Source organism: Notothenia rossii (assembly GCF_949606895.1).
Source record: "Notothenia rossii genome assembly, chromosome: 4".
NCBI lineage: Eukaryota > Metazoa > Chordata > Actinopteri > Perciformes > Nototheniidae > Notothenia > Notothenia rossii.
Window position 1 is genome coordinate 89,164,452 of NC_136902.1, and position 18,415 is coordinate 89,182,866.

At 41.2% G+C, this 18,415-nt stretch overlaps 2 protein-coding genes across 2 annotated transcripts; one reads left to right on the top strand and one right to left on the bottom strand.

Moving 5' to 3' along the window:
* Positions 1–1,016: 1,016 nt before the first annotated feature.
* On the bottom strand, positions 1,017–17,835 carry LOC307035438 (interferon-induced protein with tetratricopeptide repeats 1-like). The gene is made up of 3 exons (XM_079674737.1): positions 17,825–17,835; positions 6,425–6,539; positions 1,017–2,798 (listed from the first exon to the last, which is right to left on the bottom strand). The coding sequence occupies exons 2-3, from the start codon at positions 6,427–6,429 to the stop codon at positions 1,502–1,504; spliced, it is 1,302 nt and encodes a 433-aa protein (XP_079530863.1). The 5' UTR covers positions 6,430–6,539; positions 17,825–17,835; the 3' UTR covers positions 1,017–1,501.
* Positions 9,177–16,498, top strand: LOC307034960 (phospholipase A and acyltransferase 4-like; the record flags this gene model as incomplete). The annotated part of the gene is made up of 4 exons (XM_079673884.1): positions 9,177–9,293; positions 10,802–10,877; positions 11,110–11,288; positions 16,365–16,498. 4 exons carry the CDS (start codon positions 9,177–9,179, stop codon positions 16,368–16,370), a joined length of 378 nt encoding a protein of 125 aa, XP_079530010.1. The 3' UTR covers positions 16,371–16,498.
* Positions 17,836–18,415: the final 580 nt, after the last annotated feature.

Genomic DNA, 18,415 nt, shown 5'->3' on the forward strand with positions numbered 1-18,415 from the left:
CATCACTATGAAAATATTCATATATAATATTAAAAAATACAATGCATGCAGTATTTGTTGTGTTTATCTGTATTTAATGAACAACATGGCTGGGTGCTGGGTGCTGGTTTGTGGTCGTAGCACTCTCTATCTAACCACTCGTTCAGGTGCTTTCTCGAGTGATTGCAACCAACTACCGCACACGTAGTTCCCGAACCACTTTTCTTCATGTTGTAATTGTTATATCCTCTTTGTCTCTGCGATATCAGTGCTTTGTCGGCACAACGGAGCTAGCTAGTAAAACAAACCCAGTCCGCCAATACGGAAGTGCATTGCATCGAAGGGAGGAGTTCAGGATGTAGAGCGGAAACGGCTCAATAACTTGTGTATTGCATCATCCCATACACTGCCACTCAGTGGAAAGTCAGTGTAAGTGCATGATACATTTCTCTAAACCAAGATAGACGACAGAAAGCCAGATGGACCGAATCACTCGTCGATATCTTGCCAATCCTTTTATTGAAAGCGCCCCCTGCAGGTATAACAATGTTAGTGACATCAAGTAACACATAAGGAATCATATAATTCATAAATTGTCAAAGTATTGATTTTATGTTTGCAGGAAAATATGACTAATCACCTGTCCACTAAAGTGGACGTCACTACACTTCATACTGTCACTGCTACTGTTGTTCTTGAAAATACTTCATCTGCAATATCTTTTTGGGCCGTAAATCAATATACTTATGTCATTATAATGTAATTTTAAGTTTGCACATCTTTATTTATAATTTTTTCAAAATGTACATGTCTTCAGTTCAAACTTAGACGCATACTGACCACCTGAGTGGACATATAAAACATTTATTTTCAAAATTTGAAAAATCTAGATAAAAAAACTAATGTTCAAATCTTGTTTGTAATGCCCCAAGAGTAATAAGAACACTTGGTAAACAAATCCTGACTGACGTTTTCATAATTCATGCATGAAAGGGTTAACCCTAAAGCAACCAGGAAACCAAAAACAAGTACATGTCTTGATTTACACAATGCATTTTTATTGTTTTTTTACAGTATAGAGGCACTCTTGACATACAACCAGTTGCATCATGCAATACTATTGAGGTTATACATCCATAATATATTGAAATACCAATCACACATTTTTATATAACACAAATAAAAGCTTAAGGCAAAGCACATTTCATAGGTCATAGAGTATTTTTCTAGAAGGAACAGTGCACAAGGAATACATACACATAATTAATTAAAACAACATGTCAACAACCAGTGTTATAAAGGATTTGGCTTGTTTCCTAAATCGAGATAACTACTGCTGACAGTTTTTCAGTACATAAGTATAAGCTTTTAGATATATCTTTAAATAGCCTCTGTCTAATAATTATATGCAGACACTTGTTAAAACTGCCTTTAAAGTACACAGCTCAATCAATAAGATTATTTGTAGGTAGTGCAATACCTATGTTTTTCTCTGATTGTTCTCCCTGAGCTGTTAAGAACACTATGGCTCTTGCAGGTTTGCCAGAAACTCTCTTATTTCTCCACACATCCTGTCCCTGCCTTTGTCTCTAATGATCTCCAGAACTTTGATGCTGTCCTTACGAAAGAAGGATTGGTGCTGTATCTTTGCTGCCTTCATGTGATATCGTATTGACATTTTGCAATCCTGTTTTTGGAAATGGAAATATTTTGCGTAGCAGTTGAAAAGCACCTGTTGGCCTGGAGGTTCCAGATCACTTTTTAGCAGTTCCTGATATATCTGCTCGGCTTTAGCCTGACCATCATGTGACGTGCGTGCGTATATCGCGGCAAGGTCTATTTTCCTCATAAGTGGAGAATCAGGGTAAAGAGCAATCACCTCCTGATGGAGACTGACTGCTCTGTCTATCATGCTTTTCGTTGGGGGACTTTTATTGTGAAGGAGCCTCTTTTGGTAGCAGAGAGCAGCACGTCTCTTCAGATAACGCTCATCCGGATGGTTCTTCAGAGCCTCTTCTGCCAAATCAATGGCCTCATCATCAGATATATATGTTCTGTAAACCCATAGCAATGGTTTTAAACCACTGTAGCTGCCGACAGGACTTCTCAAAACCTTTGTGGCTAACTCACGTGCTTCATCTTTAACACTTTCTCCTCTCTCAGCACGTTGACAAAGGAAGTGAGCAGCAAGGTACAAGTTCTCTGGATCCTGTTCTTGGGCAATTCTCATTTTCTTAAAGATGTCATCATCCAGCCCTGTGCTGCAGTAATTAGAAGCATACAATAACGCTAAGACATGCCAGCTGTTCCACTCCACCACGTCCGGCTGCATCTCGATGGCTCTCTGGAAGTAATCTGCAACCAGGTTTATGTCGCCGTTAAACGTCATCAGCGTATAGGCTTTTTCAGCGTAGATCTCTGGGTGGAGCTCCTCCTGGGATGGAGATGGGTATTTTGTATTCAGGTCGTCGACCTTTGACAGGTAGGCCTCGCTCTGTGCTTGGTCTCCCAGGTGGTGGTGCAGCCAAGCCAGGTTCCCGTAGTTCACCACCAACCAGGGGCCCTCATCTGCATTTTTTATCTGGCTGAAAGCCTCTGTAGCCTTGTTGAAGAAACTTTGGGCGTCTTTATTGGATCCCAGCTTGTACTGAATGAACCCTCGCAGGTTGTAGATGTGACCCAGCCATCTGTTTCCATTATCTGTACCAATGTCTAACAAGTTGTCCCTACAACGTGAAAGTAAGGACCTGCTGAGGTCAAGGTCCCAGGTGAAGTGGCACTGCAGGGCCTCCAGTCTGGACACCAGTGTTTCAGCAGCACTAATACAAAAAATAAAATTAAAAAATATTAAAAAACATCCCGAATAGTTTAATACAAAATCCGATCCAATCCACTTTATTTCTATAGCACATTTAAAAACTACAGAGTTGATCAAAGTGCTGTACATCAACAACTGTACAAAAAAACATAGCATTAATACATAAAAAACAGACAGGACATGAAACAAATGTAAAACACGAGACAATGAAACCAGATCAGAAGCCACAGACTGAATAACTCAAAACGTAAAAACCTGTTTCCTGGTATGTAAATGCCAGGGAAAATAAGTTGGTTTTTAAATGAGGTTTAAAAACCGGCAGCGTTGGAGCAAGTCTAACCCTGAGGGGCAATTCGTTCCATAATTTTGGAGCTGCAACAGCAAAGGCTCCTCGCTGCTTTAACCTTGATTTTGGGACGACCAGAAGGAGTCTGTCAGCAGACCTCAGTGTGGGTGTGTATGGTTTTAAAAGATCTGCCAGGTACGGTGGGGCTAAACCGTTTAGGGCTTTGTATGCAAACAGTACATTTTAAATTGTATTCTAAAATTTATTGGTAGCCAATGTAACGAGGAGAGTACAGGCGTAATATGTTCACGCCTGCCTGTCCTTGTAAGGAGGCGCGCAGCAGCATTCTGGACCAGCTGTAGGCGTGACAGGGAAGCCTTGCTTACTCCAATGTACAGAGCATTGCAGTAATCCAGTTTAGTGGATATAAAACAATGTATTAATCACTCAAAGTCATTAAAAGAAAGGAAAGGCTTGACCGTTGCTCAAATTCTTAGCTGAAAAAAGCTGGATTTTACCACAGAATTGATCTGTTTGTCCAGTTCAAATCACGATCAATCCGTACACCCAGTTTTGTTACAATGGGTTTCACATATGGGACAAGAGAATCCAGCACAGGCAAAATGCCTCTGAAGTGTGCAACATTTGAATACACACTGTTTAACTAATTTAGAGGAAGGGAGAATAGAAGGAAGGAATGGAGCAAAAAACACTGAAGAGGTGGATAGTAAATTATCCATTTCACTTAATCCATGAAGATCCTCATAAGTGAGGGTTGGAACGAAGAACGATTGGTAAATGGGAGACTTGCCTTCGGGCTCAACTCCCCCTTCACCAACACAACACATGCATTACTGCTGCTTCTGTTTCAATCTGCCTGTCAATCTCACACTCTACTTTACCTCTTGCCCATTAGCAAACATTTTTTAACTCCTTCACTACCTCACAACTCGGAGGGAGCATTCCAGCGTTTTCTGGCATAGACCCATGGCTTCAGACTTCAAGGTACTGACTCTCATCCTGACTGCTTCACACTCAGCTGCTAAGGGCCCAATGATTGCTGGACACCATGGTCTGCCAACAGAACCACATTGTCTCCAAATAGAAGAGACAAACTTATCAGGGACCTGAATTGGACAATCTCCTTTGGCGACTGAAATTAGAAATCGTGTTCATGGATATATTAAAGGTTGTCAGGGAAGATCCCTGTGGAGGCCAGGGGCCGACATTTTTCGATTAACCAAACATCGCGTACCGGCGAGGAAAGTGCATACGGCACTTCCTACGCCGGTTTCTCTTTATAAATCACAATCGACTCGAAATGCGGTGCAGCTTTTGCGGGCTTCACGTAACGCCCATATTTGCCTATAAATAGTCAAAGAAACGCCCATTCATTCATTCATTCATTTTGACTGACTGCATGAAGAAGATCGCAGGAAATGACGACAGAACAGCTAAAAAGACATCTCACACCGTGTCAGATTTTGGTTATTTTGGGGAGGTGGAGATAAATCATATTGTTTGGTGGATGCAGTTTGAACAGAGTAGCAGCATGGAGGTCGGATCATCACCAAAATAAATAAATAAGTGGTCCGAAAAAGGTTCATGACAAAATAAATACACATAGCCTTCCTCAGGCAGTGTGTTTGTACCGGGGACAGGAGAACCCCCCCTTAATGAGAAACTCTAAGAAATGATCTGGAATCCCTCCGGAGTGGAGTCATGACGACTGGATCTAAATTATGTTTTTGTATTTGGTGGTTTGTGTTCCAGCTTTTGCATCAGCAACTATATATCCATAATCCACCAGTTAAAGGAAATACAACTAATGTGTTGTGTTATATTAGTGTTATGAACCGAGACACAGGACGCAGGACCCAAAAGCAGGACTCGAAGACAGTTGTCCAAAAATAGAATGTTCTTTAATAACAAAAACTAAATCGTACTTTCAAAAAATAGAAAGCAGTTAAATAGCCAAAGCTAAGTTGTAGAGCAACACAAAAACTCACTTGGCAAAAGGTCTAAATCTCAAGGTAGGTATCAGGAGTAAAAAAAGGCCCAGGTTCTCACGACATGAAACATAACGAACTGACAAAGGAACAAAGAAACACCAGGGCTATACATAGGTGAGGGGGATGGGCACAGGTGAAAACAATCAGGGCGGGGCCAAGCAATCTCAAGGGCGGGAAACACACAAAGGCAGGAAATGTGTGATCTGGGATGACAGGAAAAGATTACTTTCAAAATAAAAACAGGAAGTGACAAGATCAAAACACAAAACTAGAGTAAAAACATAACTACACCTAACATATCTGTCGAGTCACAACAATTAGCTGTACAATTTATCACATATGGTGCTCTTAGTTTCCATACATCCTGTGTTTTAGGAGCGACTTATCAAGTCTTGGCAAACGGCATAAAACACGATTAAACGTGATAGTATATAAAACCATGCTCGTATCTACAACCTATAGAAATGCAAAACGGTGTTAGTTTAGACGTAATTCTGTCCTCCTGCTTACCGCATCATTTATGAGAAAACATTTCATAACATTAACAACATATTCAAGGTGGTTTTAAATAATACATATTTATTTATTTCTCCCAGTTATGTTTTTGTGAGCACTGAGGAGTCTCAAACAGGCATTTGTTAAATCATTTTAAGATTGGCTTTAATCAATTTGGGAAAATGAATTCTTCATATATGATAAATGAGAGGTAACATTTTATTTATGGTATTATTTCCACATATTTCTCTCCATTCTTCCTTCTGCCAACAGTGTCGCAGTTTCTCGTCTCTCCCGTTTTTTTGCTTAGTGCGTACATGGGTTAGAGTTTGCGTGGAGGACCGCATGTTTTCCCGTCAAGTTTGTTTTTTATAAATCACAAAGATTGCGTAGAAACTGGCGTACGCCATTTTTTGAACGTACGCACCGTTTATAAAGGAAGCCCCAGAACTCAGACAGAGGGAAAACAGGCGCTGCGTTCACTTTGGGTTTAAGGTGATGACTGTTTGAGATGAGAGCTCATAACAATATTTTGTTTCTTTCTTGTTCAGCATGCAGGGACTAGAGCTTTCATTTTGTTGGGTAACCCAGAGTTGTAGAATGACAATATCCAAACCTTGAGCCTTGAAACTTGAAACCTCTAAGAAAGGAAATTAAAAAGAAATATAGAATAGAAAAGGTGTAGAATGAAGAGAGGGTTTGGAAACATTTATATTCAGATTTATATTTTCAGATGCTGCTAGTACCCTTGAACTCAATAAGACATTCAATAAATCCTTATGATACTCATTATATATTCTTACAGTGATATATAATTCAGAAGCAGATACTCACCTCATCGTTCAGCTGTTTCCTCAAATCAGTAGTTCTGTAAATGTTGGGATGGTTTTGCTCTTGATGCTTTGGATCAGCTGCTATAAAGTCGGTGATATGCCACTTCTGCTTTGCTGTAAATAATGAGAGATGTTGTTGCGCAAGCATATTTAAATGTTCCCACTGCCAAAACGCAAATGCCATAGGCGAGGAATTTGGTTAACAAATACTATGTTATTTTGGTCTTGTTGCACCTTCACTTTTTTTTCTTAGGAAGGAAACTAAAGCCACATATCTAACTTGACTCTGCAACTGTTCTCTTTATATTTCCTCCAAATGTAACTCTAACTGTAACTTGATGCCATTATGGGTTAAATAATCAAACCAAAGATGCCACACTTTGAATGGCTGCAACCTTAAATGCAAGAATACAATGCGACATGCATGGAACCACGCCAGCACTTGATTAAGGTTTTTTGCGTTGTTAGAAAATGAACACAGATAAACCAATAACAGTTAAGACACCAAAGCTTGTCAAATTATGGTGTTTACAGCACAGTATGTGAATAATTATAATTAATAATAGATACATTTTGTTAGCGGTTTTACAGGTGCTCAAAGACGCTTTACAGATATAGTGAAAAGAAAAGAACAACAAATAAATATATAAAGTTAAAGTCAAATAATACAAAAACAATCGCACATTAAAAGCCAGATTGAAGAGGTGAGTTTTTGTACGTGTTTTGTAGGAGGTTAGGTCAGTGCAGTCTCTGATGGGTTGAGGGAGTGAGTCCCAGTGAGGGGTCAGCGACGGAGAAGGCTCTGTCCCCCCAGGTCCGGTGATTGATGCGGGTGGGGATGGATAGGATGTTGGCTTATGATGAGCGGAGGCAGCGGGAAGGGGTGTGGTGGTGCAGCAGGTCTGTCAGGTAGGGGGGGGGGGGGGGGGGGGGGTAATCAGGAGGACTTTGAAGTCGATTCTTTGACGGACGGGGACCCAGTGGAGGTTCTGGAGTAGGAGGCTACGGGAGTGATGTGGGAGCGGGAGCGGGAGCGGGTGAGGAGGCGGGCAGCAGAGTTCTGGATATGTTGGAGTTTATTGAGGAGGTTGGATGGTATGTCGTAGAGCAGGGGTTCTCAAACTTTTTGTTTATGCGGACCACTATTTATTATCAAGGATTTTCGCGGACCACCTCATGCAAACCGTAAAAATAAGCAGCCTACATATATAAACGTAGTTTTAAAACCCCGATATTTGTTATAGTTAATTATAGACAATCAAGATTAGATTGAAGCCTATCTGATACTTTTGTGAGCGGTGTCTGTCTGCGTTGTGTATGTTTCTCAAAGAGGACGGCGGACGGTATTGAAATTAGGTCATCCCAAACAATGCTACAAATGCGCACGCGCGCAGTGCACTCACAAAACGGGCAGACAGGTCTACAAAAAACTACCGGTATTCTTAGTCCTACTTTAGTTACTGTACTGCAAAAAGCAGACGGCGCTGCGATCAACACACACAGACTCAAAACCATGGACACACAGGCATATAAGCAGGGGTGCACATAAGTGGTACGCAGGTACGCATGCGCGGCAACAATCTGAAATGCGTACCGTCACTTGTGTCACAAAGCCCATTTGCGTACCGACGTACTTGTGAAGCTTTTCCAGAAGGCGGTTAGATCACCGGACGACAGAGTCGGTTTCCGTGTGCACAGACAGGGCTGCTGTTAACGTCGGTCTGTACAGCAGCACTGCGCTAAAACAGCTGATCAAAACGCTTTGTTGCAACTTTGAGGGGAGCCAGAAGTTGGAGTACCACACACTGACTCCAGGTACTCATCCGAGTACCTCACTGAGAAAGTTGTGTGCACCCCTGCATATAAGTAACATAAACAATGTATAGGGCTAAATTGCATAAAGGCTTGAGCTATACAGTATTACAACTAAGCAGACAGCGCTGCTTCTCTCTCTCTATCTCCACTTTCAAAATCTATTTAAATCTCAAAACAAACAAACAAAATTCCCAAAGTTGTCCTGAAATTAACTTATTAAATAAACGAAACGAAAAATATAGCCTACTGGTGGATCTAGAAAAATATTCATGTGGTGGCAAGAGGGTGGCAGGAGATGTTGAGGGGTGGCATCCCCTGGCAGAAGTATATGCTGATTTAATCGCAGTCATATCAATCAATGTGTCGCTTGTCAGCGCAATTTTCATGATGCCGTTTAGACAATATAATAATAAAGGGCGGTGCCGGCTGTCAGCGAACCGATCCGGCCTTTCTGCGCGACTATCACTCAAATGCGGGACATAGTCTCAATGTGTGGGACGCGGGACAAATAATAAAAATGCTGTGTGTGCAGTCCCGCACAGTGCGGGACACCTGGTCACCCACACGATTCTGCCCCTCACACACACGCTTCAAATCAAGTTGCATAAAAGCTTGAGCTACGTTTTAATTATAATTACTGTGAAATCTGCCTATTATGTTTTCGTCATTATTACAACAAACACACGCTTGCAACTGATAACATTGGCAATGATTTTAGATACTAGACTATTAAAAAAAGAAATCATGCTTCAAATAAGTGGGGGTACGGCGTAGGCTACCCCCGCGTCCAACGCCCACTAGGCCTACACCACTGACTGTCTCTCTTCATTGTGAACCAGGTCTCAGCAAGGCCGAGCTGCCCAAGAAGAAACGGGAGGAGATGAGGAAGGAGCTGAGAAACGGGAGGAGATGAGGAAGGAGCTGAGAAACGGGAGGAGATGAGGATTCAGGAGCTGGAGGGGAAACGGGCGGAGTGCAAAGCTGCTAATGAACTCTTTCAGTATCGGTTTGGTTCGGACGTCGCCTCTGACATAAACCCAAGCTTACATTTAAAGGTAAGAACACTGTGTTTCAGTAAAATAATATTCACAAAGTGTACTGTCATGTCGGTCGAGGCTCTGTTATCGTGATGCTGCGTGTTTTAAAGCTCTACACAGTGTAGTTTGTATGCAGCTTTAGGCTGCCTCGCTGTGTCGTGGCTTATTTTGTTTGCCAAAACGTAAAAACGAAACGGAATGATCTTTTATCCTCTATTTATTCCTCTTATTACAGTGACATTTAAATGATTTATTTTCAAGCGTTAGCATCTAAAAAGACAGGGGGGGGGGACACACACACTTTCCGTCATGACAAATACTTGTTGGGATATTTTGACAATAAATGGTCCATTTACAAGCTCGTCGGTTTATTATAAAGTTAAAACTATGACAGTATAAAACAACAGTTCCTCAATCATTTGACCTTTATGAATCTTATATTAACCTTAACAGATGTTTTAACATTATCATCGTTTTGGAGGCTGTAGTGTATGGTGCTGTTGAAGTGAATGACGTTGTGGCCTACTGACACATGTTTGCGTCACTGGGTGTGGGCTCCACAACAACTTTCAGTATACTGTCATTAACAGTGTGTATGTAGGCCTATGCACCACAAACACCAAGGATACAAATTCCTGGTATGTGTAAACCTACTTGGCAATAAACCTGTTTCTGATTCTGATCAACTGCAACTCAAATTACAGCCTCCAATTTCAAAAATGATGAACAACTGAAAAAGAAGATGCCTCTTTTAAAAGCTTCCTATTTTTTAAATGATAACCTTCACAAAGATAGGATTTTACCATAAGACTTATGGTAAAAAAAAATGTTTGACTGTAGCTTTAGCTTGGTCAGGTGTGAATATTAATGTATATTTAATGTCACACATTATCTATTGATATATTACATTATGCAGCATTAAATTCATCATTCCTATTTCATTCATTCATGAAATGTGATTCTATGTTAATAATAATGCTTTGTGCTATAAAAGTGCTGTACTGTATTGTAGTGAAGTACATTTACTCAAAGAAATTGTACTTTAGTACGATTTTGGGACACTTTACATACATATTTTTATTTTATTTGGAAAGCAATATTGTCCTAGTTACTTAAAGGATTTTGATTATTTGTAATTGATACTTTTTCACTAAAGGGAGAATGAAGCAGTTTTACTAAAGTTTACTAATTTGCCCTACAGGTGCTGCAAGTAACCTACGAAAACAAAGCAGTGGAAACCAGGTGAAATAATGGCGGAGGTAAAGAAATAATCACTTAATCAGAAAATACATAATGAAACCGTAGTTTTTTTTTTAAAATGTGCTTTGTGTTCTCTTATGCAATGATGTGTCATTATGCATAGTGTATAGTGTGTGTCGAAAGAGCTGTATTTTTTTAGCTCAATACAAGTCTTATCTGATCTTAGTTTAGCACGGAGGGTCCTTTCATATCACAATGAACTGCAGTTGTTGCCAAAAAAAATCTGTTGCAAAGTCAAACATTTGTTCTGTCTGTTTTAATCCAAGTACGATAAAAACCCAGAGATTGGGGATTTGATTGAGATCTTCAAGGGACCCTATCAGCACTGGGCTGTGTATGTGGGCAGCCTGTGAGTCACACACACACACACACACACACACACACACACACACACACACACACACACACACACACACACACACACACACACACACACACACACACACACACACACACACACACACACACACACACACACACACACACACACACACACACACACACACACACACACAAAATATCTTACAGTATTTAGTGCACATCTATTTTTCTCTCTTTTCCTTTTTGTTCATAGCCGAGGTTACGGGTGACAGTGCCAACAGTATGATAGCTGTTCCCCATGAGAAGGCCTTGGTGAAGAAAGACAAGCTACGGGTTGTGGTGGGAACCAACAAGTGGAAAATCAACAACAGCCTGGATGAGGAGTACGAGCCCCGCCCGGCGCACATCATTGTGACGAACGCCTATGCTTTGGTCGGTACAGAGGTGCCGTACTGCGTCCTTAGAAAGAACTGTGAGCACTTTGCCACCGAGCTGCGCTACGGAAAAGCAGAGTCCCGGCAGGTCAGTTAAGACCCTTTTTTGAAGAGGGGGCTGGAGTAAAAAGAATTATCTTTATAAACCAAACATAAATACAGTAATTGTGTTTGCTTTATACAAATAATGGACTAAAGAAATCTCCCTGAAAAATAAATAACACAAAATGTTTTCACATAAACAATTTATCATGTTGGGGAAATACAAAATCTATAAAACGCCCTCGACAGCATAACAACATTATGTGTTGTCTTAGGTTAGTTGATATTTGGAATAACAATAACAACAAACTGTTTGTATATACATCACACAAGGGATGCAGCACAAAGAGCTTTACAACAAGGACAAGTAGAGAGGGATGTAACTATTGATAATAACAGTATCAAAAACACCCACATTTAAACCGAAATAAAACAATCTAAAATAGAATACATACATAACACAAGATAGAAAATGCAAACCACTGAATTAAAACGAAGTAAAGAAAAATCAGAATTTGTAGCATGTTCAAGCAAATCATAAACTGCAGAAGCTTCGAAAGGTTTTGAACTTTCTTGTTCTTCTTTTACAAGAGTGTTCGGACAGACAGACAGACAGACAGACAGACAGACAGACAGACAGACAGACAGACAGACAGACAGACAGACAGATTTGTCCAGCTGTCTCTGAACCTTAAGTCCTATGGTATAACCATACATTTAAATAAAAAAATGTAAGTTCAACCAAATGTATGAACCATTTTAAAGAATACATAGTAAAATAAAAATATAAAAAACACAGAATAAAAATAAATAAAGTTAAACCCAATAAAGTAAATGTTTGCCGCATGTAGATGTAATTTAACACTGCATCAAAAGGAACAGCGTTTTGAATATTAAAAGCAGTTGGCTCACTAACATACAAGTGTCTGTTGTTCCCCTGTACAGGTGCGTAAGGCAAAAGAAACCGCCAAAGTGGTCGCTCTGGGTGCGCTCTTGGCTATGGGTGTCATGGGTCTGTTCCTAGCTCTGGCAAGACTTCTGAGAGCTCTGTTCGGCAGAAGGAAGGAAAACAAGAACGAACTGTGATACAAGTCCCGGGTGCCTCTTCAGGGACACATGAGCAGATCACCAGCAGAGCCTGCTTCCTATCATCAACTGCTATCGTCTAATCTCCCCCTGGACGCAACCCTCAGCTCACCTGATGATCTGCTCAACCACCTCAACTCCACCCTACTCACCTCCCTCAACACTTTAGCCCTCCTCAAAAATAAAACTGTTACTTTCAAGACCTCCTCACCCTGGTTCACACCCGCACTGCGAGGCCGCCAACTTGAACGTCTTTCAAAGAAATCATCCCTCACAGTCCATTGCATTAGCTACAAACTCCATCTCAATGCATACAGAGATGCTCTTATTGCCACTAAATCTGCTTACCTCTCCAACATCTTCACTGACCCCTCCCGTAACCCCAGGACCCTCTTCTCCACAATCAACAAGCTCTTCAAACCCCGTGCTGATAACCTCCCTACTTCTACTTCCGCTACTTGCAGCTCATTCCTCCAGTTTTTCGCAGACAAAATTAACGCCATTAACCACTCCTTCTCAGCTCCATCTGATATACAAGCATCTCCCCCAACCTCCACCGCTACCATTTCTCCCCCCATCTCCCTTGACCTCCTGACTCCTCCTCCCCAGCGCCGCCTCTCCCAGTTCAACCGGGTTACCCCACTTGAAATACTCCATCTGATCGGTTCCTCAAATCCCACAACCTACTCCCTTGACCCTCTACCCACTCCTCTCCTGAAGTCCTGCCTCCCTGTCCTCTGCCCCTATCTTGCTAACCTTTTCAACTCCTCACTGTCCCATGGAACCGTCCCCTCTGCCTTCAAAACTGCTGCCGTTACTCCAATCCTCAAAAAACCTGGTCTTGATCCCTCCTCCCTCACTAATTACCGCCCCATCTCTAACCTACCATTCCTCTCAAAAACACTTGAACGCATTGTAGCCAATCAAATTCACTGCCATCTCCAAACCAACCAGCTTCATGAACCCCTTCAGTCTGGATTTCGTCCTCACCACAGTACAGAAACTGCACTCGTCAAAGTCCTCACTGACCTCCTCACCTCTGCTGACACTGGTTCCCTCAATATTCTCATCCTCCTCGACCTGAGTGCAGCCTTTGATACCGTGAGCCACAACATCCTGCTCACCCGACTCAGGGACATTGGTATTGAAGGTATTGCACTCAGACGGCTCCAGTCCTACCTCATTGAACGATCCCACTTCATCTCCCTCCCCAACCACAGCTTCAGTCACCCAAGGCGTTCCTCAAGGATCAGTACTTGGCCCCCTCCTCTTCATTATTTACATCCTCCCCCTCGGTCAGATACTCCGCCACTTCAACCTGGACTTACACTGCTATGCTGATGACACTCAGATATACCTCAGCACCAAATCCCTCCATAACCCACCCCTTACCCACATTGATGCCTGTCTGACAGCTATTAAAACTTGGATGCAACATAACCTCCTCAAACTGAACAGCAACAAAACAGAACTCCTCCTAATCGGCTCCAAATCCACCCTCAGCAAGTTCTCTAACATAACACTCACCATCGATGGTACCATTGTTTCCCCCTCCAATGAGGCACGCAACCTTGGTGTAATCTTTGACCCCACCCTCTCCCTCAAACCTCACATCCGCCAAACAGTCAAAACCTCATTTTTCCACCTCCGCAATATTGCAAAAATCCTACCCTCTCTCACCCGCCCCGCAGCAGAACGACTAATCCATGCCTTCATTTCCTTCCACCATCTGGCCCCCCCTTATCTCACAAACCTTCTCACTCCTTATCAACCCCCACGGTCCCTCAGATCCACCGCAGCCGGACTCCTATCCATTCCCACATCCACACTCTGCAGCTTTGGGGACAGAGCCTTCTCAGTGGCAGCTCCTAGGCTCTGGAATTCCTTCCCCCAAGATCTCCGTGACTCTGAGTCCCTCACAGTCTTTCAGTTCCGCCTCAAAACACATCTTTTCAACTCTGTCTACCAGAAATTTTTTTTGCCGGTCAACATGTCCGTTAAAGTTTAAATCTTCCGGACTAAATGAAAAAAGTGCCGGTCAAAGGTCTTCTTTGTTATTTATTGATATGATTCGATATTAAACAAACTAATTATAGTAGATTAACTACATTATCCAAAAGTGAACAATAATTTACAATAACACGGGAATAATAAACGGAGCACTCTCCCTCTCCTGACAGCCCGTCAGTGTCATGCAGCTCGTGGATCACTAATGAGTGACCCGACAGTAAAACTAAACATATCTATAACTAGTTACGGTAATTTGAGAGGTAATTAAAATAGCTACGTGTGATATTCTAACCTGAAGTGTGTGTTTTGTTCCGCTCACCGCTGCATGTGATCATGCAGAGCTGCGTGTCGACTCGTCAGCAGCAGCAGCTGATCTATCTCTCCCGTCAGATTAGACTTCACTCGCGTTTATGTCCATATCGATCAGATCTAGCTAGTTCTAGCTAATGGTAGGACTCTGCTTATTAAAAGACACCTAAACAATAAGTGTCGCTATGCAACCGAGTGAGGCCACAAAGTATAGCGCAGCATTATGCATTTGTTTACATGCCCACCGGAACCCCGAGGCATTACCAACAGATCAACGCACAATCAACCCATACAGGACATCTCTTTCTCCACATTAAGTGTTAGACATTAGAATTGACTATTCTTGTCTGTCACATACTCTTCTTGTCTGTCACATAAGTGGCGCAAGTTGCGCAACTGATGTGGTATTGCGCTAAACGGAAATTATTTTGAACGGACACTTTGATATTGTACCGGTCGTAGTCCGGTAATTACCGGCTAACGGGAACTCTGCTGTCTACCCATAAGCCCCCCCCTCTCAATCAACTTCCTCTTGACTGCCTTTTTATTTTATTTATTTTTTTATTTATTTTATTTTTTATTTATTTATTTATTTTTATTTTACTATACTTACTTGTTTGCCTGTCCTTGTTTGTCTACCCTCCCTCATTATTGTAAATCATCTTTGAGTTGTGAAAAGCGCTATATAAATAAAATGCATTATTATTATTATTATTATCATGATCACTCTCAGGAAACACTGACTAATTGACATATTGTTACAGTTTTTTTCGATTGCTAACACACTAAAATTCTACATAATGCACAATTATTTTAACTGACACTCAAAGAGCAAAACATCGGCTCAAATATCCAAAACTCTAAACACGTTTTCAGCTTTTCACACAATTTGCAAATCAACATGGCACTTTCTGCAAACCACTGCACACGTTTCTCCACGTAAGACACAGGAATCTGACATAAAGTCACGTGTTAGCTGATTCAAAACACTGACATTCAAAATGCCTCACACATGGACCAATGATCAAGAAACACGTTCCACCTGACCAAATACCTGATGGCATAATTGTTGGCTCATCAATCAGGATGTTAGCACTATACAAATACCACAGGTGAGTACTTTCTTACAGCAACAATGGAAGCCAACATGGAAGCAAGAGCAAGAGGAGGAGGAAGAGGTGGGGTGAGAGTGAGAGGAGGAGGAAGAGGTAGGGTGAGAGTGAGAGGAGAAAGAATGAGAGGTAGAGGTAGAGCTGGAGGGAGAGGACGTGGACAAAGAAGAATACTCTCTATTACTGTAAATTAAACGTTATCAACCATGGTTTGACGATGAGAGGCTGGACAGAGGGTTCAGCCTAATCTAAGCCGATGTACTGTTGCCTCTGTAATCCGGACACTTAGACTTGAAAACAGTAGTTACCAGTTCTTAGCTGAGCTCTGCATAATTCATGATATATCGGTGCTTATATCTGTTGTGTGAAACGTATTTACTTCATTACTGTAATTGAATTGTTGGCATGTTGCATACTATAACTACACAAATCCTGCACAATGTACTGTGGTAAACTTACTGTTATGCAACACACACACACTGACCAACCACTATATCTTTGTTGTTTATCTGAAGGACTGAGAAACAAAGAGGTGCAGGTGGAAGGCTTAGGATGTTCAATGAGGCACAGGAAGCAGCAGCTACAAACTGGGTTTTGGCAAACAATGCATCACACTTAGAGAGATCCGAAGCAGAGTAACTATGTGCTGAGATGCATGTTGCACAATGTGATTTTTGAATAAAATGTGATTCTTTTCAACAACTCATTTGTATTTCTTCATTTACTGTATTTCTGTATACTCAAGAAATCTTTCTCTGCAGAAACCTCTATGTACAGAGCATAGCCCATAACAGATGAGAGTCCTTTAGATGATGCTCAGCAGTGTGTAGCTGGGTGGTCAAACAATCTAGTATTGTGAATGAAGTGTGTTATATTTGGTGCAAAAGTTTACACTTGGTAAGTGTTTATGTAGTTTTGAGTGCAGTTCTTAATTTAATGAGGTGTTTTGCACTTTGGGTGTGGGATTTTATGAATTGTGTTTAGTGTTCTAAGAAACTGAGCAATTAAAAAAAAAAATGTGTGTTAGCAATCCAGAACCCTGGTTGATTTCTATCCTGCCTAATCATCTTTAAATCCAAAATAAAATGTTACACAATCAATTAACACTTACTCAATTGTAATTGTCTCAGGGAGAGATACCGCAGGTCCTTCCTTCCTGCAGCAGTCAGACTGTATAACCAGTAGTAGACCTGCACACAAACAACAACACAGACTATAGCACCTGTTGTTGTTGAATACCAAATGCTAAATCCTCAGAACTGTTACAGGATGTGTATTTTGTAAAATGTGTAACCTTTTTAAAATGATAATTTCTTTTTTTTAATCTTTAATACTTTTTTTATGCATGCTTTAGGTAATATTAAGCTGTCTTTGGCTCTTTTCTGCTGTAACAATTTAAAGGTCCCCTCTGTGGGACTAATAAAGGTATTCTGAATCTGATTACATTTTATGCAAGAGCCGTGTAATGTCACAGTCACTACGGCCTTCTGTTCAGTGTAAAAACGCTTTGATCCGAGAGGAGACAGTTTTTACAATGTTGAGTCCCTTAAAAAAAAAAACGTATTTGTTCCTAAGGCCATAAAATGCCACCTTCACAAAAACTGCTATACAAATATGATATATTAATATTTATTTCCACTTTAAAAGACTAAATCTTTTAAAACTATTCCAGCCTGACATACACAATATGAATTATATTTTGGGGATTTGAACCCTTTAAATGCCAGTTTGTTGAAAAACTTTTTTATTGAAAAGAACAAAAAACTAGAATAATTTTCAAAAGATACATTTCAATGAATATTTGATTATTGTTATTATTAGGTCCCTAGATTGCTCAATGATTGAACAAGGGCCAGTTTTCACCTGAGCAGCCCCTCAGCCAGTCCGAAGGACGTGAAAAAAAATTGTCACAGCTCGACATGTGTCCTTGGAGCCCCTCTGTCATCTCCAGGACCACCCTCATCCCCTGGTTGACTTCAGAAGAACTGCCAGCTGCTTTGCTTGTATACACCTGCAGTCTCCAGGCGTAGGATGATATTACATCACAGTTTGCCCAAATGTTTATACCGTATTTGGACGGCTTTTTTGGCATGCACTGCTTGAATCTGCACCTGCCTCTGAATGGGACGAGCTGTTCATCCCAACACACTCTCACTCCCTAAACGTCCAGGAGCGACGCTTGGTCAGGGTCCTTTGGCGTCCAGTTGGGACGCGCCGAGGCTCCTTTAGCTTCATAAACAGACGAAAAGAGCTTTCAACTGATTGCAATGTATTCCCATCGGTGGCGGTATTTGATGGTCAGGGAAGCACCGCATCCATTTATGTCGGCAGCTCTTAACCCGTTGAGCCCTGAGCCTGTTTTTCAGGTCTCAAGCTCGAAAAGGACATTCCCAGAACAAATGACCATATTCACTTCTAAAAAGGGTTAAATTAATAATCTTTTTCTCAAAGTAATGATAAACCTCTGAGTTGGATGCAGAAGAGTCAGAATCAATATAGAGGTTTTTTTTTTTTAAAGAAAATGTAGATTGAACATCGTAAAAAACTGTAAATTATAGTGTCCGTC